Here is a 26,683-nt window from a genome sequence, read left to right on the forward strand (position 1 = left end):
AGGCTGGTTTGCTTTGGGAAACTGTTTCAGTGTTTGGGATCTCTGCAATGCTAAATTATTACTTTTAACTTTATCTTGTAAAAATTATGATCTAATTATTTTTAAGTACTCTCGGTTAACAAAATACAGCAGTGGGTGTGCCTTGTAGCAGATGAAGGGACCACTTTTTACATTCCTTAGAAATAAGATATGGTTCAGTATTTTAAATCATAGCAACAGTTGATAAGAAAAACAGCAAAAAGGTAATCATTTCCATATGGAAAGAGAAGGAAGAAACCAGTGAATCTGCGAACTGTCTTTTTTCCACATAAAAATAAGGCACCACTGGTAGCCCTGGCAGAAAGGGCAAGTGGTCTATTTGTTTCCCATTTTCCATCTGTTAACACACTGCACGTGATGCGTTTTATTGAAATACGCCATTCCCCTCAAACTCAGCTGCCAATTTCCAAATGTGTTTTGTCCTAAATGAGACCAACATCTATAGGTATCAAGTTCACCTAGCACAGTATTTCTTTGTAGCTCAGATGGTTAAGAATCTGCCTGCAATCAGGAAACCCGGGTTTGATCCCTGGGTTGGGAAAATCCCCTGGAGAAGGAAATAGCAACCCACTCCAGTATTCTTGCTTGGGGAATCCCATGGACAGAGGAGCCTGGAGGGCCACAGTCTGTGGGCTCTCAAAGAGTTGGACACAACTGAGCAATTAGCAATAGTAATATATTAGTATTTCCTTGGTGATAATTGTATCAACCTAGTGACAGTTTGGTGAAAGCTCTCACCGCTTTTATTGAAAAGAATAGACCTTGAAGTATATTACCTTATAATTACCTTCTTCCACACCAGCTAAATACTTATCAGTAATTTAAAAACACTATTTGAGCAAAATCAATTCCTACTCTGGAATTCTAAGATGTAAAAGAAAAACAATTTTCTGATGCCCAATTTAAGAAAAGCAAACAAAGTAAACACTTGCTTATTTACTTTTTGCACTTAAGCACGATATACATTAACAAAATCCTGACATTTATTTTTAAATAGCTGCTTAAACTGGAAAATCTTACCCTGTTATAGAATAACATACTCAAAAAGAGATGTTCACATCATAGCATTTGACAACAGCTCCCTCTTGTGGTCCAAAACATTTACTTCAAAGATGAATATATTTAAATACAGAATTGTAATTTCTTAACTTAAAATTGTGCTATGAAAGTTTAGCTCATATTTACTGAATGCTTTTTGGAATAAAGAGGGAAGTTTCCTTTCTGATAGCTTCAAAGTTGTAACATCTCAGCCAAGTGTTCCCAAAATTCTTTAAAGAAGCACCAATTTTTTTTTCTTACAAAGGAAAATACCAAGTAGATGTTTTCATTGAAAACATGAAAGGTTTTCCTCCTCTGACGCTATAGCATAAAGAAGGAACCAGCATTCGACTTTAGCATCAGCAGACTGGAATTTTAAAACCTTACAGAGAAAGCAGTACTGCAAGTATTTTAGTCCAAAATTGACTTAAGGTAATTTTTCCTCTTGGTTCAAAATCAGAGGTTGCAGTAACTAGCAATAACCTGTTCTAACAACGTGAAACTGTCCAAAAAATCCTCTTCTTCAATTCCAAATTTTGTGTACTGATGAAGGTAGGCTCTGGTGAAAGAAACAGAAAATACGAAACAAAAATCTCAGGCAACTGAATAATTCGGAATCAAATAACAGCTCTTTTGTAGCTCATGAACATGTGAACATAGAAAACTCTCTTAAAAGTCTTATCTTTGCTTCAATGTTTACTCCAAAAGTTAGCAAACTTTCAAAATTTATTTCAAGCTCCATCTATTCAAGACAGTGACAATAAAAGGCAATAGGAGGGGAATTCCCTGGTGGTCCAGTGGTTAGGGGAGCTTCCCAGGTGACTCAATGGTAGAGTCCACCTGTCAATGCAGGAGATGCAAGAGGCATGAGTTAGACCCCTGGGTTGGGAATATCCCCTGGAGGAGGAAACAGCAACCTGCTCTAGTATTCTTGTCAGGAAAATCCCATGGACAAAGGAGCCTGGTGGGCTACAGTCCCTGGGGTCACGAAGAACTGGACAGGACTGAGCGAGGATGCACGCGTGCCAGTGGTTAGGACTCGGAGCTTTCATAGCCAGGGCCTGGGTTTCATCCCTGGCTGGGGAACTATTATTAAGAAACCTGCAAGCTGCCAGGCGTGGCCAAAAAAAAAAAAAAACAGCACATAGGGGAAAAAAAGTGTGTTCAGATTTGGCTGTCTACCCAGCACATATTCAACACCCTAGAGGAGATGACTGGGTTCTCTATAAACTCTTAAGAAGTGCCTGGGAAGTCTCATCTAAGGTGTGAAACTGTAGAAACACACGGGTCCGGTTCTAGGAATGAAATGAAGCCTCCTAAGTGTTTTTCAGACAACACTTAATTTGCACTTATGCCAGGTGATCTTGTTAATAGCCCCAGCCCCTCAAAATGTTCTGTAGGAGGAGAAATCAGAATATCAAGAGCAGACATGAATTCAGTTAGTGAAAACAGCTGCTACCATTTAATGGCAGTGGGACAGGAACTAGACCAGAACTATACAGAAAGTGCACAGTCCTGAGGAGCTGGGGTTCAGGGAATGGCCATGTACAGGACGGGAGACCCTTGGGAATCCTGGCTAATCAAAGTTCAGGCTTATCCAGTCATCTGAGGAGTTCTGCTGTCACATTAAGTAACTGGCAGAGGACAGGGAACCCACTAATGCAATTCTTCACATCAAGCAGACATTTCATAGTATCAGGTGGAGCTGAACTTGCTATATCCTTCTTACTGAGCAAGATCAGGATCTCGTCCATTCTCAAGGATCTTATTTTGGAAAATGACTATGGAACAGTTCTTGAGCATTTACTAGTCAGGCACTGGACTGGATGTTTTTTCACATTATTATCTCATTTTAACCTTCACCACATACATCCTCTCTTCTGGATCCATCATACAGGAAAGGAAGTGAAGCCAGAAGGAACGTGTTCAAAGTTTCATATCTACAAAGCGCTTACTCCATGGCACAGACTGAATGTGTTCCTCCCAAATTTACACAGTGAAATCCTAACTCTCAAGGTACTGATATTAGGAGGTAAGGCCTTTGGGACTGAGATGCGGTCACCACAGTGGAGCCCTTGTGAGGGCAGCGACAGGCCCATGAGCGCTCCTTTGCCTCTGCCGCCAGCTGAGGACACAGCAAAAAGACGCCATCTATAAACCATGAAGTGGGTCTTCACTGGACATCGCATCTGCGGGGATCTTAATCTTGGAATTCCCAGCCTTCAGAAATAAACTTCTGTGGTTTATAAGCCACCCACTTTATGCTATTTTTGTTATAGCAGCCCAAATAGGCTAATACACTCCAGAACCTGCCTAGCAGTTATCTGCCTAAGGTTAGGAAAGGTTTGTAGATTTCTTTTGTACTTACCTGGAAGCAAACATATTCCATGCTTTACCCACAATCATATCAAGTGGCTTTACTAAGGACTGGCTATTGCTGACCAAGGCTGCAGACTTCTCATATTTCCTAAAGGCTCTCTGGGTTTTCCACACACTGAAAGCGTGAACAGGCTCTAACCAGGAAGTATAGAGAGCTGGGTCTTTAAATGCTCCTAGAGTAAAACAACAGGCTGTTGTTCATATCACAAATCATCAATTTTGGCAACAAATTAATAAACAGATACTTTCTTTTCCATTTCACCAGAAGTCTTTTGTACTGCGTTTTAAAACTAGCTTTGTATTGCTTTTGGATAAATGATCCATGTTCATCATTATTAAAAAAATTCACACCATTCAGAAAAGTATTAAGAAAATTTAAGTCAACTCAACAGCTGAAATGTCACCACCCAGAAATAATGACTATGAACAGTCTGCTGACCCTCTCTTATATTGGAATTTTACACGCATGCTCTCATGTGATTTGTATTTTCCATCCACCAATACGCTGTGAACCTCTTTTCCATGTCAATAAATATCACTCATATTTTTAAAAGCTTCTGTGAACATATCATTTACTTAACACATTTCCTACTGCTGGGCATTTTGTTGTTCCCACATTTCTGTCAGTGTGAAAGATACTGCAATGAATATTTTTGAAAGAACACCTCCATGTACCTGCATCATTTCCTGTGGGCAAATTTTTTAAAGTTAGATTACTTTACATGTCCTTTTATTAACTCTCTTATTTTAAAATTTAAAATGAAGAATATGAAGAAAGTACCGCATCTGATTGACTTGATAAGACCTCTTAATTATTACTAGTTTTTTATTTTAGGGTGTTACAGGGGCTTTCCTCATGGTTCAGTGGTAAAGACTCTGCCTCCCACTGGAGGAGACGTAGGAGACAACGGCTCGATCCCTGGGTTGGGAAGATCCCCTGGAGAAGGGGATGGCAACCCACTCCAGCATTCTTGCCTGGGAAATCCCAGGGACAGAGGAGCCTGGTGGGCTACAGTCTATGGGCTCTCAAAAAGTCGGACACAACCGGGGGGGTAAACAACAACACAGGGATGAGACTGACTCTCTTTATGTCACAGCTGCCACCGTGCCGCACCAAGCCGCACTCAGTCGTGTCCAACTCAGTCGAAGGGGTATGAACACAAGCGTGGGGTGTGACCCGTGCAGGACCAGGCCTGCCCTGCTTTGCTTATGCCTACGTGATCTGATGGAAAAGGCGATGGCAGCCCCTCCAGTACTCTTGCCTGGAAAATCCCATGGACGGAGGAGCCTGGTAGGCTGCAGTCCATGGGGTCGCGAAGAGTCGGACACAACTGAGTGACTTCACTTTCACTTTTTACTTTCATGCACTGGAGAAGGAAATGGCAACCCACTCCAGTGTTCTTGCCTGGAGAATCCCAGGGATGGGGTTGGCGGTGGGGGGGGGGGGGCATGGGGGGCCCCTCATGGGCTGCCGTCTCTGGGGTTGCACAGAGTCAGACACGACTGAAGCGACTTAGCAGCAGCAGCAGTACGTGATCTGATGGCTGAAGCGCTAACAGATGGCTCTAAGCCTGAAGCCACAGGTGAGGATGACAGAGCAACCAGATTCAGGCAGAAAGAATTAAAACTTGTCTCTTATTTACACCACTTCCATTTTGGTGTCTGGTCACCTACTGGTACAGGGGTTACATTTTGCTACTAAAACAGAGGTGTTATTTTTCCTTTCTTTAAAAGAATGAATTTGGGGGACTGGCATTGACATATAACTGGTAAGAACTACTGCAGCATAGGGAACTCCCTTCAGTGCTGTGTGTGACCTAAATGGGAAGGAAATCCAAAAAAAGAGGGTATGCATGTATAGCTGATTCACTTTTCTGTATGCCTGAAACTAACACAACATTGTAAAGAAACTATACTCCAATAAAAATTAGTTTAAAAAAATTCCAAGAGATATAGGGGAAAAAAAAAGAATAAATGCAGGGGGAAGTTCCCGGTGGTTCAGTGGTTAGGGCTGTGAGCTCTCACTGCTAAGGGTGTGGGTTCAATCTGTAGCCAGGGAACTAAAGATCCCACAAGCCACATGGTGAGGCCAAAAGAATAAGTTCAAGGACTTCTTTTTTTTTTTAAAAGAAACCATCTGTACCATGAACATCTGCAAAATGTGCGTCTTAATTTTCACCCTAACTTTGCTCACCCACATCCGCACTCTGCACATCTTTCCCACGAAGGATGACCAAGTTAGCAATGGAAGTGTTAAAATGAGTCTCTTTGTTGACAGACATTTTACCAAGAGGAGGAAGTCCTGATAAAGGTGGCCGCACCTGCCAATCAATACCTACCAAAAGAAAAAAAAAAGATTTTACAAATGGCCTTGAACAAGAACAGAAAAATGTTAAGATGATATATGTATTTTATAGAAATTTCCATTTGATAAGTACAAGTTAGGGGGGTGGCATTCTGCTAAAAATTTAAACATTCTTATCTGGTTGACCTAAAGTGATTCAAACCATTCAATTCTGAGACAGGCATGAAATAATTCTTCACTGAATATTAAAGGATGACAGTAGGTACAAAGGATGGAATTCTACACTGCAATAAAAAGAAACTGACTATGGATACACAAAAAGACACAGATAAATCTCAGAGGCATGATGCTAAGTGAAGCAAGTTTGACTGAAAAGGTTACATACTGTTTGAGTCCATTTATAGGACTTTCCTGGGCTTCAAAATCACTGCAAATGGTGACTGCAGCCATGAAATTAAAAGACGCTTGTTTCTTGGAAGAAAAGCTATGACCAACCTAGACAGCATATTAAAAAGCAGAGACATTACTTTGCCGACAAAGGTCCGTATACTCCTCAGCTATGGTTTTTCCATTAGTCATGTATGGATGTGAGAGTTGGACTATAAAGAAAACTGAGCGCCAAAGAATGGATGCTTTTGAACTGTGGTGTTGGAGAAGACTCTTGACAGTCCCTTGGACTGCAAGGAGATCCAACCAGTCCATCCTAAAGGAAGTCAGTCCTGAATATTCATTGGAAGGACTGATGCTAAAGCTGAAACTCCAATACTTTGGCCACCTGATGCAAAGAACTGACTCATTGGAAAAGACCGCGATGCTGGGAAAGATTGAAGGCAGGAGAAGAAGGGGACGACAGAGGATGAGATGGTTGGATGACATCACCAACTCGATGGACGTAAGTTTGAGTAAGCTCCGGGAGTTGGTGATGGACAGGGAAGCCTGGCATGCTGCAATCCATGGTGTCACAAAGAGTCGGACACGACTGAGCGACTGAACTGAACTGATAGGACCATCTAGAAAAGGCAAAATCATAGGAATAAAATTCAGATCAATAGTTGCCAGGGGCTTGGGGTGGAGAAAAGAGACTGTCTACAAAGGGGTGTGAGGAGACTTTTTGGAGCCCGGAAATACTGTCTCAATTGTGGTGGTGGTTACATGGTATTAAGTGTGTCAAAACTCATGGAACTATCCACCTAGAAAGAGTGAACTTCATTCTACATGTCTCTCTGAATAAACAAGCAAAACAGATACAAAAATGGTAAGGGATGTAGAAACACAAAGCAAAAATAGGATTGAAAACTGACTAGTCAAAGGGAAATATTAAGAAAACACTCTTAAATTATACATAAGATAGGGAAAAATTTCAGTGTGCAGTAACAGTTCGATTTTCAGCAAAAGAAATTTCAGAACAAATAAAAAAAATACTGGCGTACTGAAATCATTGATAGTAATAAGACAAACAGGCCAATTTAAAAATCTGGAAAGATGTTTGAGCAAACATTTCACCAAAGAAGATAAACAAGTAGCGAATAACCACATGAAAAGATGCTCAACATCACTGTCATTAGGAAAATGCAAACTGAAACCACAAGGAGACACAGCTTCACAGCATCTAGTATGGCTCGGCCACTGGCTCTTAACTGCACCACTAGGAATGGCTAAGCCGCTGGCTCTTAAACTGGCTTTACAACCATGTGAGGCACATCTGCCTTTGACTCCTGCTCAAGGAATGTTGCTAAACTTGTCTGTTTATCATGACGACTGCCTCTTTCCTATCCTAGCAGGAAACTAAAGGTTTGCTTTCTGGAGAGGAAAGGACTGAGTGTCTTCAGTCTGAAGAACGCCAGGCAGAGCTAAGGGCACGGTGCACACCAAAACTAGAGAGCAAGTGAGACCCAGGATAACCATGGGCCGCCCCCCGCCGTCCCCAAGACCACTAGGGCTTTGTCTAAACCCTCTGGGCAGAATATCTAACACAGCAGACAGGCAAACAGAATATCCAGTATGACAGACATACACGGGCTACAGAGGGCAAAAAACACTGGACTGAAGCAGGTCAGAAGGCTCTGGTGAAGGTTTCTCTAGGAAGATGAAACTGACAGAATACTTGAATACAGGCAGAGCTTGCAGATTTTGCATGCTTGGTTCCAACCACCACAATAAAGTCAATTATCCCAAATTAAAAGACACTTGCTCCTTGGAAGATAAACTGTGGCAAACTAGACAGTGTATTAAAACGCAGAGACATTACTTTGCCAACAAAGGTCCAGACAGTCTAAGCTATCGTTTGTCCAGCAGTCATGTATGAATGTGACAGCTGAACCATAAAGAAGGCTGAGAGCTGAAGGACTGATGCTTTTGAACTGTGATGTCAGAGAAGACTGTTGAGAGTCCCCTGGAGACTTCTCCCCTGCAAGAAGATCAAACCAGTCAATCCTAAAGGAAATCAGTCCTGAATATTCATTGGAAGGGCTGAAGCTGAAGCTCCAATACTCTGGCCACCTGCTGCGAAGAACTGACTCACTGGAAAAGACCCTGATGCTGGGAAAGATTGAAGGCAGGAAGAGAAGGGGACGACAGAGGATGAGATGGTTGGATGGCATCACCGACTCAATGGACATGAATTTGAGCAAGTTCTGGGAGACGATGAAGGAAAGGAGAGCCTGGCGTGCTGCAGTCCACGGGGTCGAAAGTGTCAGACGTGACTGAGAGACTAAACAACAATCCCAACAAAGCATGTCACACAAATGCTTTTTCATTTTCCAGAGCATATAAAAGTTATGTTCACACTATACTGTAATCTATCAATTCTGCAATAGCACTGTGTCTAAAAAAACAGCATACCGACCTTAATTTAAAAATACTTTATTAGTGCTAAAAAATGCTAACCGTCATCTGAACTTTCAAGTTATAATCCTTTTTTTAACTTGAAAGTTGTTTTGCAATAGTAACATCAAAGGGACTGTCCTGGTGGTCCCAGGTTGAGAGTCCACCTGCTGATCCCCAGTCTGGAAGGATCCCACAGGCTGCAAGGTAGCTAAGCCTGTGAGCTGCAACTCCAGAGCCCACACTGCAGAGCCCGTGCTCTGCAACAAGAGGAGACACCACAACGAGAAGCCCGGGCGCCACGACTGGGAAGTAGCCTCCGCCACCACCACGAGAGAAAGCCTGTGCGTAGCAACACAGGTCCAGCACAGCCAAAATAAAGAAATAGTGGTTTTGGAAAAAAAAAAAAAAAAACACACATGAGGACATAAAAAAATAGTAACATCAAAGATGACAGATCACCATAACAAATATAATAAGAAAAAAGGTGGGAAATACTGTGAGAATTGCCAAAACGTGCCAGAGATGTGACGTGAGCAAACACCGCTAGAAAAATGGTGCCGACAGATTTGCTAGGTGAAGGGTGGCCACAAACCTTCAATCTGTCAAAGAACACAATATCTGCGAAGTGCAATAAAACGAGGTATGCCTGATATTAAGAAACAAAAAATTTGGACAAGTAGGGAAACGGGGCTGAATAATTGACAGGTACATAGAAAAACTAAGCAAACGAGAAAACAAGGCAATCATTAACGCCAAAGAAAACAAAAAAAATTATACAGGAAGGGAAAAGTAATCACAGGATGCTCTGTTGCTCAGCTGTGAATAGCATTTACTTGATCATGATAGTATAAAACTGAGTATCGCTTTAACCCAACGATGACACTACTGTATCAGAAAGATGAGGAGACAGAGGGTACTTCAGGGCTTAGGGTTCAGTGTTAGGAAGAAGCTGAATCCTAACTCTCCATGGTGGGAAGTAAATAGGTAGTAAATAAATGAAAAATCTATAAGTGGCAATATGTAGATAAAAACAATAACAAACAACAACAGAGTTTTGAGAGACAGTTACCTTTAACAAGGAGACAAGAGAAGAAGATTATGGACTAAGAATTTTTAACAACCAGCTTCATAGAATTAATTCACTCTTTAGGTACATATAACGAGTTGTGGCTTATATAGTAGAAAACTATGCAGCTACTAAAAAGAACAAGGCATGTCCAAATGAATGAACTGGAATAAAGGCTACACAATACTACACTCAAAAAAGCAGAACAACAACAACAAAAATACATAGTGAAGGCTATGGTTTTTCCAGTGGTCATGTATGGATGTGAGAGCGGGACTGTGAAGAAAGCTGAGTGCTGAAGAATTGATGCTTTTGAACTGTGGTGTTGGAGAAGACTCTTGAGAGTCCCTTGGACTGCAAGGAGATCCAACCAGTCCATTCTGAAGGAGATCAGCCCTGGGATTTCTTTGGAAGGAATGATGCTAAAGCTGAAACTCCAGTACTTTGGCCACCTCATGCGAAGAGTTGACTCATTGGAAAAGACTCTGATGCTGGGAGGGATTGGGGGCAGGAGGAGAAGGGGACGACAGAGGATGAGATGGCTGGATGGCATCACAGACTCGATGCACATGAGTTAGGGTGAACTCCGAGAGTTGGTGATGGACAGGGAGGCCTGGTGTCCTGTGGTTCATGGAGTCGCAAAGAGTCGAACATAACTGAGTGACTGAACTGAACTGAATGTGATGTTAGTTTTATTTAAGTGTGTTTATATATACGCCCTTAGAACTTCGACTCTCATGTGAATACATTAATGCAAACTAGCAAAAATAAATCAACTAATAAAGTTTTTAAATACTATAAGTAAAACTTAAAAGTAAATAAAATTGTAATTTAGCTTGGTTCAGAGGGCCAAGCCAAAAGCTGCGGAAAATTCTTCCCAGGCCTTAATGGTTTAATCAAGAAACTACCAGCATGTACCCTGCTGATCCTTAGGGACCAATGACGTTTGTGTTCCTTCCGTGTCCCCTTTTGGGAAAGCAGTGTCTACAGTTATCCTCCACCTGTTCCAGCATGGTCTATAGGGAGTGGGGCGTCCTTAGAGAGCTGTACTCAGGAAATCTCACCCGAGAAACATAAACCCACACCTGGACCTGTTTTTACATGACAAGGTTCTGCGTTTCAGGCTGATGGGCTAAAGCAGTGTGCTAGGAGGCTGGCGTGCTAACTCTGGAGGGCCTGGGACGGGTTAAGTGCGTTCTGCAAGTGGGAGGACGTGACGCATGAGGTGACAGAGGGCAGAGGGTGGCAGCCAGCTCCCAACAGCGACTCCTGTGCTCCTCGCCCCTGGTGTTCAGGCTCTCGCATGGTCTTCTCCCCATGGGACAGGCTTGACCTTAATAACCAAAAGGATCATGCGAAATGATGGCATGTGACTTCCAAAGCTAGGTCATAGGAGACACTAACTGCTGCCTTGCTCCTTCCTGGGCCACTCTTCCTTCCTGTTCTGAGGACATGGAGAAAGATACATTGCTGAAGGCAATACTGATGGGGTCGATCTTCACACAGAGCATTCCGATAATGCATGAGGAGCTTTAAGACTATATCCTTCAACCTGGTTAGTGACATAAATACATTTATTCATATATTTACTTTGGTCACCTGATGTGAAGAGCTGAGTCATTGGAAAAGACCCTGATGCTGGGAAAGATTAAAGGTGGGAGGAGAAGGGGACGACAGAGGATGAGATGGCTGGATGGCATCCCCGGCTCAACGGACCTGAGTTTGAGCAAAGTCCAGAAGATGCTCAAACATCTGGCGTTCTGCAGTCCATGGGGTCGCACACTGTCAGACAAAACTGAGTGGCTGAACAACAGAAATTTATAGGAAAACATTTAAATGTTCAAAATTCATATCTATAACTGAAAAAATGTTGGTACTCTAAATTCCCATATGGAAAAATGACCTGAGAGGGCCCAGAGGCCCACGTCATAAGCTACCCTGAGGTACACTGTGTTCCTTGAGAACAGGTATTGCCAGAAAAACAGGTCCTGTGGCCAAAAAGTTTCCAAAGCGTTACTTAAGATGTGAACTTTCCACTTATCTCCAAACCTCAGGCACTATGATCTAAAATCCATAAGGTATTACAGTAAATGTAGAGGAAATCCACTCTCATAGTACTGAAACCTAACTGATTGTAATCTGTGGTAAAATATACACTCCCAAAATTGTACACAGTAGTGACTTCAGTTAAACACGACAGACTGAACATACCAGTTTACTCCTCAAATCTCACTCACAACACAGGAATTTTTTTAAAAGGCACGAAAAAAATGGAAAGAAGATAGCGGTGACAGAATTTTCGAAGCTGGAAAGCAAATGAACCAGTGGTTACTGAGGTAGCAAAAACTGAGATTTCTGCCCACAGTGAAGGTCCTAGAAGCTGACCAAGTGCTTCTAGAAGAGGAGGAGATGGGAGGATTAGTTAAAAACCTGTATGAGAAGCAGTGAGAGCTCCAGGCCCTTCCCCAGCCCCTGCAGTAGGTGGGCTGCCCCTCTCCATCTTGGAAGGGGGTTTCTACTCAGTAAAGGCGAAACCTCTGATTTTCAGCAATAAACACCCCAGATAAAGATCTCTGCACTCATAAAGTTTACAGTGTCATGAGATAAAAGATCCACTCTAAGGAATTCCAGAATGCTAGAAACAAAGAGGAAATCCTAAAAGATACAAGAGAGATTAGAAATCAGACTGAAGTGGGACTGCTCAGCTGTAACACTGGAAGCTGGAAGATTATAGAGCAAGGCTTTCAAGACCCTGAGTAAAAATGATTCCCAGCCTCAAATCCTATACCTGGCCGAATCATCAATCAAATAGAAAAGCAGGATAATGATATCTGCAGCCTGAAAATGTTTACCTTCCCTGTACTCTTTCTTACAAAGCTCCTGGAGGGTAATGTCCAGATGAGGGAATAAGCCTAGAAAGAGGAAGATCTAGAATCTAGGAACCGGGCTAGAATACAGAAAGAGGCAGAGAGGCCAGTGCTGGCTGCTTCTCAAGCCTGCAGAGTAAGGGTGATGGCCTCTGGAAGGGATATCTTTAAGAAGATAATGGAAGTAATAAGATTACCTGATGGGTTGGCTGAGAAGAGTTTCATTTTTACGGGAAAGTTTAGGGGTAGATTCGTAATAGGTACAAAGAGTATCAACCAAATAATTATTAATTCTAGGAGGAAAAAATAAATGGTACATGAAATAAAATGTAATCTGTGTATGTAGTACATGGCTCAACTCTGAATAAAATTTACATAGCAAAAATAATACAAACACTGAAAACTTATTTTAACTAGACTGGGAGGCGAGAGGGAAGGTGTGTGTATGTGTGTGTAGAGGGTATAAGAAGATTTAATTCTCAGTTTTACGCTAGGAAGGCAGAGGATATCTAAACCTGGAAAATAAAACAAATAACAGAATAAGGAAGATTTTAGAAATGGAGGCCAATTCCAGAAAGAACATCTCAAATGACTGAAACAGTGCCCCCTGGGCTGTGGAGAAGTGGAGAGCTGACTGTTCTCTTCCCCATTATAAATTCATACTGGGCAATTATGTGACTTTTTAAAAATTTAAGATGTACTTTACATACAATGTGATGTACAGATTTAAATATACATTTAAATGAGTTCTGACAACTTGATTCTTTTAAAAAAAACTACATTCATATATTACTTTGATAAAAATAAAATAGAAATAATTGTCACACTCATCTGAATTTTTTTTTTTGAGAAATGAAACTGTGAAGTGATTAAGAAATCTTCCCAGGATATTCTGGTGAGTTTTTATAGGAGCCTCCCAGATCAGAAGAAGGCACTATTATTTCAACTGGCCCAAGCCAGTTTATATTGGGAACTTCAGTACAGGCATTTTTCCCAGCTTGTGGGCTGCATATTTTTAAAATACCCTTTACCTTCTTCCATTTTCGCATTAGAAATGAGCATCTGTCTCAAATGCTTGAGGAGGCCAGCCCAAGTAAACGTGCTGTATGCCAGTGAATTCTCAGACATTTGAGGAATGTTACGAACACCCAGCATCTTGAATTCTGGATGGGGAACTAAATTCTCCATTAAGTCTCCTGCAAAAAAAAAAAAAAAATCTGAACTCAATTCTTAAATTCCATGTTATTTTCGCTGGCTCATATACAACCATGATTGGACGGCTTGGGGGGACCAAATATGTTTTCTCCTCCAAGGCTAAAACTGCTTAAATTTCAAAATGTAAATACAATTTCAGAGACAATATGTATGAATGCTTGATTAATGCTAATGCTTAATCAACTAATGCTTGGTTTTGGCACCTATTTGAGCATGAATGAAAAAAAAACACACTTTGCCAAAAGGAAATAATAATTTTTTTTAAGTTAAGAACCTGGAAATGTGAATGAAATATTTAGCTAAACCTCAGGAAATCAAAGTAAGCATTAGAGATAATATATTTTTATTGTCATTCTGTGTTCACTAAATGCCCGCTTAGAAATTTTCTTAGATCTCTAATTTATTTTATTTGGTTAAATGATAAGCAGAACCTCTTAACATTAAACTCTACTTGGAAAGAAGACAAGATTAGTAATTCTTGAACACAGGAATATGTCTATCTTTAGAACGTTATACTTGTCATGAAAGAGAATGAAGGAGAAAGGCTATACTTTGTTTTTCATTCAGAGCTTACTTATTTAAAAAATATTTTTATCTTTTTAATATATCTTGCATATATTTTATACATTTATAGAAAATACTCCTTTCTAGAGGAGAAAGAAAAATCTATTACCGTAACATGAAATTTTTTTTTTTTTTTTTCCGTAACATGAAATTTAAATCTTATGGGGACTTCCCTGGTGGTCTGGGGGACTGGGTTTAATCCCTGGTCAGCAAACTTGATCCCACGTGCTGCAACTAAAGATCCCATGTGCCACAGTGAAGGTTGAAGATTCTGCATGCCACAAGAGCCTGCGCAGCCACATAAAGAAATAATACTAAAGAATAAATTTTATGATAACATTGATTGCAAACTCATAGCCTATGTCCTAATGTTAAGAACAAATTCTGACACAAACATCTACAAAATGTTGCACAAATTGATCTTATGGCTAGTGGTGTTTCCTCTAAACGTAAGAAGCCTTTTCTGTAAAGCAGCTAGGGCTGAATTCTGTCACATAGCATGTATAACAGAAAACAATCAGCAAATAATCCCTGAATGCTAACGCACAGATTCTTAAAATCTGTGTTTCCCTCCAGCTTTCTTGTTCACCTGGTCTCATCTTAACCATTCTTGGCCTTGTCAAACTCTGAGTTTGTGTCCCCACAAATTCCCACATTGAAATCCTTACCTCCAAGGTGATGGCTTTAAGGAGGCGATGGGGCCTTTGGGAGGTGAAGTCTCCTTATGAAAGAGACCCCAGAGAGATCTCTTGGCCCTTGTGCCATGTGAGGACAAAGTGAGAAGAGGGCCATCTGTGAAGACGGCTTCCCATCAGTTCTCCACAGGCAGTCCAGTGGATTTTTCACAACGCGATTATGCCAACAACCTCCTTAAACTCCTTCAGAGGCTTTCCCCTGCTCTTAGATTAATGAGGCAGCCTTTACATGCTCATGGGCTTCCCTGGTGGCTCAGACGGTAAAGCGTCTGCCTGCAATGCGGGAGACCCGGGTTCGATTCCTGGGTCGGGAAGATCCCCTGGAGAAGGAAATGGCAATCCACTCCAGCACTCTTGCCTGGAAAATCCCATGGACGGAGGAGCCTGATAGGCTACAGTCCATAGGGTCGCAAAGAGTTGGACACGAGCAACTTCACTCACTTTCCCTTTACATGCTTACAGGGACCTACAAGGTCGGCCCCTGCTCACTCCCCTAGCCCCAGGTGTTAGTCATCCCCTACACCATTGTCTGTGCTCCAGTGACACTGGATTTCTCTCTGTTCCTAAAGGGCCATGCTTCCTTCTGCCACAGGGCCTTTGCACATGCTATTCCTGTCTCCCTCCCTTTGCTTAGTTAACTCCAAGTCTTCATCCAGCTTTTTGCTTGTGTTAACTTCCTCAAGGGCTGAATTCTTTGCCTCATCAGCCTAAGTCTGGTCCCACCGTGACCCATTCTCTTGGATCTGCATTCCTTTCCTTCAGAGCATTTAACTCAGTTTTTAATTACACCTTCTTGGCATAATTGTTTAGTGTGAACACAATGTCTACACTGGTTCCTCACTGGATCCCCAACATTTAGCATAGTGTCTGGCACATGGCAGGAAGTCAATAAATACTGGTTGAATGAACAGATGTGCAATATGGTGAGTACTGTGGAATGCACAGAAATTAACAAGACACATGTCGCCAAGGAAGTTGCAAATTAGTGGGGACTACAAGACACGCACATGACAGACTCCTCCAAGGAAACACATGACGCTAATCACAGCGGCGGCATCTGGGAGGGGTCAGAGGGTGACTTCCTTTTGATTGCATATTCTTTTGTACTCCTTGAAAAAATATGTGCGTTTGTCTGTGTAACTCTTAAAGATAAGCAAACACACTTAAAGAAATAATAAAGGCAAAAAACATTAAGTAACATAAAGGAGATACAGAATGCCGAGGGAGTACAGGGGTAAAGAACTTGCCTGCTAGTGCAGGAGATGTAAGAGACATGGGTTCGATCCCTGGGTCGGGAAGATCTCCTAGAGGAGGGGATGGCAACCCACTCTAGTATTCTTGCCTGGAGAATCCCATGGACGGAGGAGCCTAGCAGGCTACAGTCCATAGGGTTGCAAAAAGTTGGATATGACTGAAGTGAGCGTGCACACACAGGAGTTCAGAGGTGGGAGGGTTAATTTGGGACTTCCCTGGTGGTCTAGTGGCTAAGACTCTGTGCTCCCAATGCAGGGAGCCTGGGTTCAGTCCCTGGCCAGGGAATTACATCCCACAGGCTGCACTAAAGATCCTGCATGCCTCAACTAAGATCCGGGGCAGCCAAATAAACATTAGAAAAGAAAAAAAAAATTATCACTTGAATTGGATCCTAAAGGATGAGTAGGTTTCAGTAGAAGTGAAGAAGGGAAGCAGGAAGTGATTTTTAAAAGAGGAGACACCGAGCCAAAGGAACAAAGAAGCAAAGTTCCAGACTGAAGAAGGAAGTGGAGACAGGATGAAAAGCAAGTGGGGAATCTATGCGGAGGAGGCAGAAGGTGACAAAAATGCAAAGTTAAGACTCAGAATATGGAGGCCAGGCTAAGGAATTATGACAAATCTGGCAGGTCATGTGTGAGCCACAGAATAGGGGGGGAGTAGAATACGAGGATTAGATCCATACCTCGGGGAGGCTCATTGGGGTCAGTGTGTCAGGAGGACAGATGCCGGGGGAAAAGGCAGGCAGCAGGAAGGGAAGCAGGGTTAGGACCACCTTAAGCCAGGGATGTCCATGTAGCTGCAAGCTTCTGTTTTTATGAAACAGAGACAGAAAGAGAGAGAAAGGCAGAGATTGAGAATAAAAAGAACTTTGTATTCAGGGGGAGCACGCAATATCAGTTAAGAGATGCTGACCAATTGAACCAATGTCAGAGAGACAGGGAGGCAGGAAAGAATGCAGACAGCTGGGAGAGATGGCACCAACAGGTCTGAGCATACTGATGAGATAAGAGGACAGTGGGAGAAATTCACGCAACAGGAATGGAGGAAGTGGGGGAGGGGAGATGAGCCAGGGGGAAAATGATGAATCCGTTCAGGGCATGCTAAATTTGAAGAGGGACAGGCAACTATTTGGGAAAGGGTAGGGCTGAGACGTATAGATTCCTGGGTCCTTTGCATCTGGATGGTTTGAATGGATAAAGCACCACTTGACAAATAAGCTGAAAGAGTGGTGGGTTTTATTGCAGAGTGATGAAAATGATGGTTATGAAACTTTGTGAATATGTTAGAAAACACTGATGTGCATATTTTAAATGGGTAAGTTGTATGGTATGTGAATTATATCTCAAAATTATTTTTTAAAATAGGGAAGGAAAAAGAAAAAGAAGAAAAACAGTCCTGAATAATGGAATCAGTAGAAGGTTTTGAAATGAGGGAGATGTGAGTATACCTTCAGGTAGAGGGGAGAGCCAGAGAAGAACAGCTTTGAGGTTTTCACAACATCAGACTTCTCTACAAATAACCCACAGGGACACAAATACCTAGTGGATTTCTCCTGTAGTGAAATAAGCCTTCCCCGGAGTAAGTAGGCTGGAACACACTTCCCAGCTGATGTGCGAGGACTTGATTTATATCACAGAAGGAGACCTGCTTGATATTCATCAGCTTCACACAGATCTTATGAACAGCATCGTTCTCATGAACAAGGAGGGCGTCTGAAGATCGGTATAAGTGAGAAAGTGTCAAAATGGAGTTGTAGTTCTGAACAATAACCTGGAGAGGAAGAGGCCACAAATAAGAAAGGTAGGAGAAGGACTTCCCTGGTAGTCCACTGGCTAAGACTCCACGTTCTCAATGCGGGGGCCAGGGTTTGTGCCCTGGTCAGGGAACTAGATCCCACATGCTGAAACTAAAGACCCCGTGAGCCACAGCTAAGACCTGAGGCAGCCAAATTAATAAAGAGTAAAAAAAAAAAAAAAAAGGTAGGAGAGAATAGCAATTAAGAGGGCATCCACTTAGGTTCAAATCCTGGCTCTTCCACTTTCTAGCTATATGATCTTAGATAAGTTACATAATCTCTCTCTGTCTCAGTTTCCTCATTTGTAAAATGTGGGTAATAATTATACCAGCCTCTTAAGACTTCTAAGAATTAATGCCAGAATACCAGGAAAGCACTTAGGATAGTGCCCTGTGTATAGTAAGGGTTCAGTAAACGATGACTACACTATTCCTTTCACTATTACTATCATACTTTCTACATCATTTCCTCCTGTGACTTATTTCATCTCCATTTTATTATTTCTCCTACTAGGCTGATCAACAGCAAATTGGCTTACATAGAAATGTCCTTTCAGTGGTAAGAAATGAAAACTCTTTGAAGGTTGACAATGGCAGGTCAAGGTCCCTGCTTTACAGGCAGTAGCCAGAGGGACTGACCCAGGAATGGGTTTCTGAGAGAAGATGCACAGTTTTCTTCTTTGGAATTTTTATAAATAAGGACACCTCATTTGCTTGGGAAAGTTTAAACAAAGTTAAATGAGTTGTTCATGAAAGTATCATACTGTATACTCACTCCTGACACAATAACTTAACATTTCCAAGGAAAGGATGAGACAGATCTTTTACGTATGTTTGTTTTAAATCACAAACACTACAAAACAGAAATTTTTAAATTGATATGTTCATACCTCACCAGTTCCATAAGGCCATATAATCTGATTCATTTTCAAAGCGCTTGAGTACTGATCTTGTAAGTTCTGAGTAACGAAGGCTCCTAGCCCAGATCCGGTGCCTCCAGCCATACTCATTATGATGAAAAAGCCACTCAAAGATTCGCATTTCTCTACTTCCTTCCGGATTAGGTTCATTATAGATTCTTCATGCCTGGGTCCATGAACAGAGTATCTATGCAGTCAAAACAAACATCTTTCAATTTAACCAGAGTGATGGATTGCAGAGAAAAGTACAGGAGAGAGAAGGCTTTCTAAACCTATGGAAGTGAACTACCTCTCATGAGACATACAGGTACCCTGAGTGACCAAATTTTATATACACAAGTTAAGGGGACTTCCTTGGTAGTCCAGTGGTTAAAAGTCTGTGCTCCCAAAGTAGGGGGCACAGGTTGGATCCCTGGTTGGAGAACTAAGATCTTGCATGCGACACAGAAGGGCCTAAAGATAACAATAATAATAATATACACCAAAAATAAAATGAAAAATAGAAGAAGAAAATAATAAGATACACAAGTCGAACAGTTTTTAAAAGTGAATAGGACTGCTGCTGCTGCTGCTGCTAAGTCGCGTCAGTCGTGTCCGACTCTGTGCGACCCCATAGACAGCAGCCCACCAGGCTCCCCCGTCCCTAGGATTCTCCAGGCAAGAACACTGGAGTGGGTTGCCATTTCCTTCTCCAATGCATGAAACTGAAAAGTGAAAGTGAAGTTGCTCAGTGTGTCCGACTCTTAGAGACTCCACGGACTGTAGCCTACCAGGCTCCGCCATCCATGGGATTCTCCAGGCAAGAGTACTGAAGTGGGGTGCCATTGCCTTCTCTGAGAATAGGACTGCTAGGAGAGCCAATTTACTGGGAATAGAAAATTCTCTTTAATAGGCCACTCCTTTGGCTAGAATTACCACGTGGTTCTAAAGATTCAGTTCAGTTCAGTTCAGTCGCTCAGTCATGTTCGACTCTTTGCGACCCCATGGACTGCAGCATGCCAGGCTTCCCTGTCCATCGCCAACTCCCGGAGCTTACTCAAACTCATGACTATCCAGTTGGTGATGCCATCCAACAGTCTCATTCTCTGTCATCCCCTTTTCTCCCCCCCTTCAATCTTTCCCAGCATAAGGGTCTTTTCCAATGAGTCAGTTCTTTGCATCAGGTGGCCAAAGTGTTGGAGTTTCAGCTTTAGCATCAGTCCTTCCAATGAATATTCAGGACTGATCTCCTTTATATGGACTGTTTGAATCTCCTTGCAGTCCAAGGGACTCTCAGTCTTCTCCAACACCACAGTTCAAAAGCATCAATTCTTTGGTGCTCAGCTTTCTTTATAGTCCAACTCTCACATCCATACATGACTACTGGAAAAACCATAGCTTTGACTAGACAGACCTTTGTTGACAAAGTAATGTCTCTGCTTTTTAATATGATGTCTAGGTTGGTCATAGCTTTTCTTCCAAGGAGCAAGCGTCTTTTAATTTCAAGGCTGCAGTCACCATCTGCAGTGATTTTGGAGCCCAAGAAAATAAAGTCTGATACTGTTTCCATTGTTTCTCCATTTACTTGCCATGAGGTGATGGGATCAGATGCCATGATCTTAGTTTTTGGAATGTTGAGCTTTAAGCCAACTTTTTCACTCTCCTCTTTCACTTTTATCAAGAGGCTCTTTAGTTCTTCTTCGTTTTCTGCCATAAGGGTCACGTCATCTGCATATCTGAGGTTATTGATATTTCTCCCGGCAATCTTGATTCCAGCTTGTGCTTCATCTAGCCTGGCATTTCACATGATGTACTCTTCATATAAACTAAATAAGCAGAGTGACAATATACAGCCTTGACATACTCTTTTGTCGATTTGGAACCAGTCTGTTGTTCCATGTCCAGTTATAACTGTTGTTTCTTGACTTGCATACAGATTTCTCAGGAGGCAGGTCAGGTGGTCTGGTATTCCCATCTCTTTGAGAATTTTCCAGTTTGTGGTGATCCACACAGTCAAAGGCTTTGGCATAGTCAATAAAGCAGAAGTAGATGTTTTTCTAGAACTCTCTTGCTTTTTCGATGATCCCATGGATGTTGGCAATTTGATCTCTGCCTTTTCTAAATCCAGCTTGAACATCCGGAAGCTCACGGTTCAGGTACTATTGAAGCCTCGCTTGGAGAATTTTGAGCATTACTTTGCTAGCATGTGAGACGAGTGTGAATCTATAATATTATGGTACAACATAATCTTCAATATTCATAACAGTACTCCTAAAGCAGGAATTCTAACTTTGCCACACATTAAAATCACCTTGGGAAGCTTTGAAAAATTCCAAAATTCAGACTTCATCCCAAACTGATTAAATCAGAATTTCTGGATGTGAGCCCTAGGCACTGGTATTTTCTAAAGAATTCAGGCAATACTACTGTGTAGTCATATTCCCTATTAACTAGAATACTTGGCAGATAAAGATACTGTATTGATAATAAGTTGGCTGGCAGAATAACAGTGAAAAAGTGGAAACCCTTCTGCAAAAGATACTTGGTTTCAGCAATACCTAGACCTGAAGCATACAGAAAGGTGAGACAGAATGAGTGACTTCTGGGTGAAATCACACTCTAAATGTTAAAACAGAAATTCAAAGTTTGGTATGAGCTTCTCAGGTGGCTCAGTGGTGAAGAGCCCACCTTGCCAATGCAGGAGACATGGGTTTGATCCCTGGTCAGGAAGATATCCTGGAGAAGGAAATGGCAACCCACTCTGGTATTTTTGCCTGGGAAATCGCATAGACAGAGGAACCTGGTGGGCTACCATCCATGGGGTTGCAAAAGAGTCAGACACAGCTAAGTGGCTAAAGAACGACGTTTAGTATATCAACTGTGCAGTTATAACTACACTGTTCATCAACTGTGCAGCTGTATCTAAACTGAAAAGCATGAGAATTATTCTTACCCATAGGCCCAGTTGTTTCCAGAACCTTGCTTTTGACAGAAGCATGAATGCTGGCCATATTTCCATCGGCCAGAACAGGTGGCCTTTGACAGTGTTTGATTGATAACTTTAGGTTCCATGTCAACAAGGACAGCACGAGCAACTGGAACTAGAGAGGGGGAAAAAAAAGATCAAAAGAAAAATAATGCATATAATCTTATTTGGGGTAACTCAGAGCATAAACTTCTCTAAATTAAAAAAAAACAATTCAAAGATTGAGAATAGAAAGACGTGTCATTCTGCTTAGAAAGTGAGGTGGGCAGCAGCAGGCAGATGCAGATGGTTCATATGCCCAGCATTCTGCTGGCAGGCTGAATAAATATAGGCTAAAACGATGACTGGGTCAGGTCTACAAACATCTGTTGAGTGCTTATAATGTGCTATGTACTGTGCTAGAAACACAGAGATGAAGACAGTATGAATCCAGCCAGAGGAAAACCAGGGAGGGAAGCAAAGCATAGCAACACTGAATCATGAAGCGATGTGATGGGACCCAGAACAAATCCACAGTAACACAGGCGCATATTCAGAAGCACAAAATACCAAGGGCACAAAAAGCATCTCAGGATTATTGAAGCAGAAGATGGAGACGCGGGGTGTAAGAAATGATGGACAGGATGGGAAGCGGCAGGGCTCAGATATTAGAAGTCCTAATATACAATGCTAAAAACCTTGAAACTTGTTTTTCAGGCAATGAGAAACCACTGGAAACGTTCAAGGATGAAAGGAATAGTCACGTGTCTTTTTTTTTTTTTATGTCAGATGTCTTTATTATTTTTTTAAACAGCTTTTTACTACATTTATTTCTTTACTTATTGTTAAGTAAGTTTAAGTACTTATTGTTAAGTAAGTAAGCAAGGCATATGGGATTGTAGTTTCCCAACCAAGGATAGGACTGGCCCTCCCTGCAGTAGAAGTGTAAAGTTTTAACCACTGGACCACCAGGGAAGTCCCTCAGGTGTCTTTTTGAATACAGCAGTGTGGAGGATGGACGTGATAGATGCAGGAGACCAGGCAGGGAAACTCAGGAGTGTCTTGAAACAATCCAGATGAGGAATGACAAGAGCCAGAACTAAGGCAATGACAGCGAAGATGGAGACGGGAGAGGCGTTTCAAGGGACACGTAGGAGATAAACTAAGCAGATCTGAACGTAGGCAGTAAGAACACTGTTTTTAAGGGAAAAACAATGCATGCCCTCGGGTATGGAGATGTTGAGTTTGAGGTACACATAAGAGACACAGGTGATGTTCACTAATCAGTCTGCAGCTTGGAAGAGACGCTAGGCTACAGATTTGAGAGTAACCAGTATAAAAGATGGAGCAACATTTCAGAGTCACTGAATTTGCCCAGAGAGAACTACACAAGTGAGGAAGACACTGAGATGCAACCACTAGAAAAGTTCAGTGACTAAGAAGAAGGAGTTTCAAGGAGGGAGTTTTGTAGTTAATGTTATCAAATCTGGTAGAGAAGTTAAGTGAATTAACAAAAACAGTTACTGGCTCTAGTAATTAGGAGATCACTGGGAATTTTTCATGGGACAGTTTTCAGTGGTATTGTAAAGCAGAAGCAGGATTATAACTGGTAAAGAGGGTTCTCCTTTGAGAATCTTAGATGAGAAGGAAGGAAAAAAGCTATAGTCAAGAGCCAAGTTTTATTTGGTTGGTTGGTTTTAGATTGGCAAGATCTGAGCAAGCTCATAGCCTGAGGACATGATGCCACTGGAGAGGGAAAGCTTAATACAAAAAGAAAGGGCTGAGAACAAAATCTTTCTGCTGCAAGATGAAGGGGGTTCAGACACCATGTGCAGGGCGAGGCCTTGAAGAGATTGGTTATGTGGACCACACATACCTCCATTTTCCTCCTCACTGAAGAACCTTTCTTTGCAAGATGCTTGATACGCCTCATTCTCCCTTTTAGAGCAGAGTCCTCGGGAACAGTGTGAGTCATTAAATAAAGCATCAAACACTTCAAAACCAATCTGATTGCCACACTGACCAAGCTGCACTGTTACTATTGACATGCTGAGAAACAAACCAAAACAAACTCCTTCGAAAAAGTGAGCAACCTGTAATAGAAAAAATATGGTCTTAGAGAACCACTACATTACTAAGAACAAACAAAATATGTTCAGTTCAGTTCTAATAAAAATATATAATTTGTAAATACTATATACAGATAAAATACCTATGTTGTTTAAGGAGCCAATCATTCAAGGAAATTGTTCTTTTTCTGTATATGGTTTCGGGACTTGAGACTGCTGTACCCAAATCCATTCATACACAGCTGAACAGTTTCCAAAATCTCACGTGTAATCGCAACTTTCTACGCATGCGTTTAAAACAAACAAAACAGTGAATTCTGGTTGAAGTAATTCGTAGTATCCATGTCACACCAAAGGGACATAGAAAATGCAAAAGTGAGCTCAACGGTAGCAGACTTAATTAACATTAATTTTCTTGCTTCTAAATAATAACTTTCTCTCTCCACCAATCAACTTTCTGTACTGGTAACTATCTTAACACTTAAAAGAAAGTCTTTGTATTTAGCTCAAATAAGACAGCAAGGAAGACGAGACTTAGAAGAAAAAAAAGGAGCAATAGTAGAGCAAGTATCCACTACTTTTAACAATAAAAAGAGACAGTTTTTGGTAAAGACCTTATTATGGGGTCAATGCAGCACTGGAAGGAGCCGTGGCTTGTAAGCCAGACTCTGTACTTAAAATCATCAAACAACTCTGCAAAATTAGTATCATTATTTTTATATTACCGATAAGGAAACCGAGGCTCTGAAAAGTCAGTGACTTTCGCAAGGCCACTGAGCTGGTACAGAGTAAAGCCAACTTCTGCCTTTCTACACCTCCCCAGGAGCTCCCCATTAACCCCACTCACTGGCAACCCCAGGACCAGCCGTTTCCGCCCGGTTCAAACTTCACGGGAGCAACATTTTCCTAATGCGCAGGCTCACTTTCCATACCGAAAAAACTACAGAGAACGAATGCGCATGTTCCACATACAAGCAGATTTGTTGTGGTTTTCTCCCCCCGCCCCCCCATTCAGAAAGGTTAATTACGCATGTTCAAATTTATCAACTTCAGACACGGCACGCATGCTCACTGTCCATCGGGCTTTAGCTGACTCTGCGCATGATCTAGCTTCCAAGCGAGGCTTCGGAAGCGCTTCTGCGCATGCTTCCGCCAGTACCTGGCCCAGGCGGCGGCACTGCGCACGTCCGTTGCCCATAGTTCGGCTTCACGGAGTCCTGTGCGCATGCCTCGGTGCCGAACTTGAGGAGCCAGTCTGGGGCCTAGGCGCAGACGCACTGAGCCCCAGCGGCCGGTGATGGCGGCAGCGGCGGCGGTGGCTGCGGCGGGTCCGGGCCCATGAGGCGACGACGGAGGCGGGACGGTTTCTACCCAGCGCCGGACTTCCGAGACAGGGAAGCTGAGGACATGGCAGGGGTGTTTGACATAGACCTGGACCAGCCAGAGGACGCGGGCTCTGAGGATGAGCTGGAGGAGGGGGTGAGGCCCGGGGTCCCCGGGGGTGGGGTGGGGGGGGCACCCGAGGTGACAGGGCCGGGGCGGCGGCGCGGGCCCGGGAAAGCCCGGCGCGTCCGAGGGCGCGGAGACCCGGGAGCGGGGGGCGCGAGTCGTTCCCGGAGATCCAGGAGGAGTCGAGGCGCCGCGCGGCCCGGAGCGGGGCAGCGGGCGGGGAGAACCTGGCCCTCAGGTGTGAGGCCGCTGCTGGGCTTGCAGGTGCCGGTCGCGCCCCTCGCCCCGGATGAGCGCAGCCGGCAGCAGCCCGTGGAGGGGACGGGGACGGGCGCGCGCGGCGGACTTGCCCGGAGCCCCGGGACCTGAGTGTGCGGGACGCGCGTGCTGCAAGCGTGTGCGTGTGCGGGGGGGAGGGGGACTGCGTTTGCTGGGTGTCCCGTAAGTGCAGGTGAAGCGCGGAAAGGGTGTCCCTTCGACTGTAAGATCTCAAGTGTTGCATCTTCAGACGTCCCACAACCACCTCTCTTCTCGGCCTGTCGCTTCTCTCCTAGGAAGCGCTCAGCTGTTAGAAGTGACAGCTGAAAACTTCTGTCGGGAGTAGCGCTGCCGCTGCAGTTACAGCCACCAGGAGTTTTATTTCGGGAGCAAGGGGGCTCTGCTGCATCTTCCAGGGTTTGTTTGTTTGCTTTTTTTTTTTTTTAATTAAAAAAACCCCTTCCGTGTGACTTAAAAAAATAATTTATAACGACACACGGCATTTGTAACTTATTTTTCCCTTAGTTATAGATGTCTATATTTTTTTCGAAATACTTGATGTAATTTTGGGGTGGAAAAAAACCAACGTTGACAGCTGTGATTTGGCTTGCCAAAAATAAATTGCTTGAACTGAGACTTGTGAATGGTGGTGTGAGGGCTTTCCTCGCTGTAATTTAGGGTGCTAAATTTAGAATTGTTTTTCCTAAATGCATAGTTCGTTTTTACCTTTGCTGTCTTAGTTATTCTTTATTCAAGATAAATTTATTGCAAAATCACAAGTTGTACCTGACGTTCACAAATAGTGTTGTCATGCTAAATCACTGATTCTGGGGCAAATGACCATCAGTGATAACCTCATGATAATTTAGATTGTAAATTCCATGGTCTAGATGAGTACATGGGTTTATGACTCAAGTCAGATATTTGCTCTAACTACAGAAGGGGCCTCCCTTTTTTTATCTCCCACCCTATCTCCTCCCTCTGGCAAGTAAGTTGTTTCC

The 26,683-nt window shown here is 42.6% G+C and overlaps 2 protein-coding genes across 6 annotated transcripts in view; one reads left to right on the forward strand and one right to left on the reverse strand.

The window, feature by feature from the left end:
* Window positions 1-753: 753 nt before the first annotated feature.
* On the reverse strand, window positions 754-25,035 carry TUBD1 (tubulin delta 1). Of its 4 annotated transcripts, XM_027517995.1 has the most exons (10): window positions 24,823-25,034; window positions 24,119-24,256; window positions 23,783-23,999; window positions 21,895-22,042; window positions 18,933-19,149; window positions 17,787-18,018; window positions 13,552-13,716; window positions 5,651-5,791; window positions 3,446-3,629; window positions 754-1,636 (listed from the first exon to the last, which is right to left on the reverse strand). In XM_027517995.1, the coding sequence occupies exons 3-10, from the start codon at window positions 23,952-23,954 to the stop codon at window positions 1,534-1,536; spliced, it is 1,362 nt and encodes a 453-aa protein (XP_027373796.1). In that variant the 5' UTR covers window positions 23,955-23,999; window positions 24,119-24,256; window positions 24,823-25,034; the 3' UTR covers window positions 754-1,533. The 4 variants fall into 4 exon arrangements, with proteins under 4 accessions (XP_027373796.1, XP_027373797.1, XP_027373794.1 ...); XM_027517996.1 differs by lacking the exon at window positions 24,119-24,256 and having other exon boundaries at window positions 18,933-19,128; window positions 24,823-25,035; XM_027517993.1 differs by lacking the exon at window positions 24,119-24,256.
* Window positions 25,036-25,247: 212 nt separating this feature from the next.
* RPS6KB1 (ribosomal protein S6 kinase B1) overlaps window positions 25,248-26,683 on the forward strand; it is a 40,567-nt gene continuing 39,131 nt past the window's right edge. The window contains exons 1-2 of one of the 2 annotated variants that reach the window (XM_027519044.1): window positions 25,259-25,454; window positions 25,979-26,099. Coding sequence is in view for 1 of the 2 variants with exons in the window: in XM_027519043.1 (XP_027374844.1) it covers window positions 25,314-25,454 (141 nt within the window). In the remaining variant the exon portion in view is untranslated. Of the gene's footprint in view, window positions 25,455-25,978; window positions 26,100-26,683 lie in introns of both variants that reach the window. The other variant, XM_027519043.1, reaches the window with a different exon arrangement.

The sequence above is a fragment of the Bos indicus x Bos taurus genome, chromosome 19, assembly GCF_003369695.1.
Source record: "Bos indicus x Bos taurus breed Angus x Brahman F1 hybrid chromosome 19, Bos_hybrid_MaternalHap_v2.0, whole genome shotgun sequence".
Taxonomy (NCBI): domain Eukaryota; kingdom Metazoa; phylum Chordata; class Mammalia; order Artiodactyla; family Bovidae; genus Bos; species Bos indicus x Bos taurus.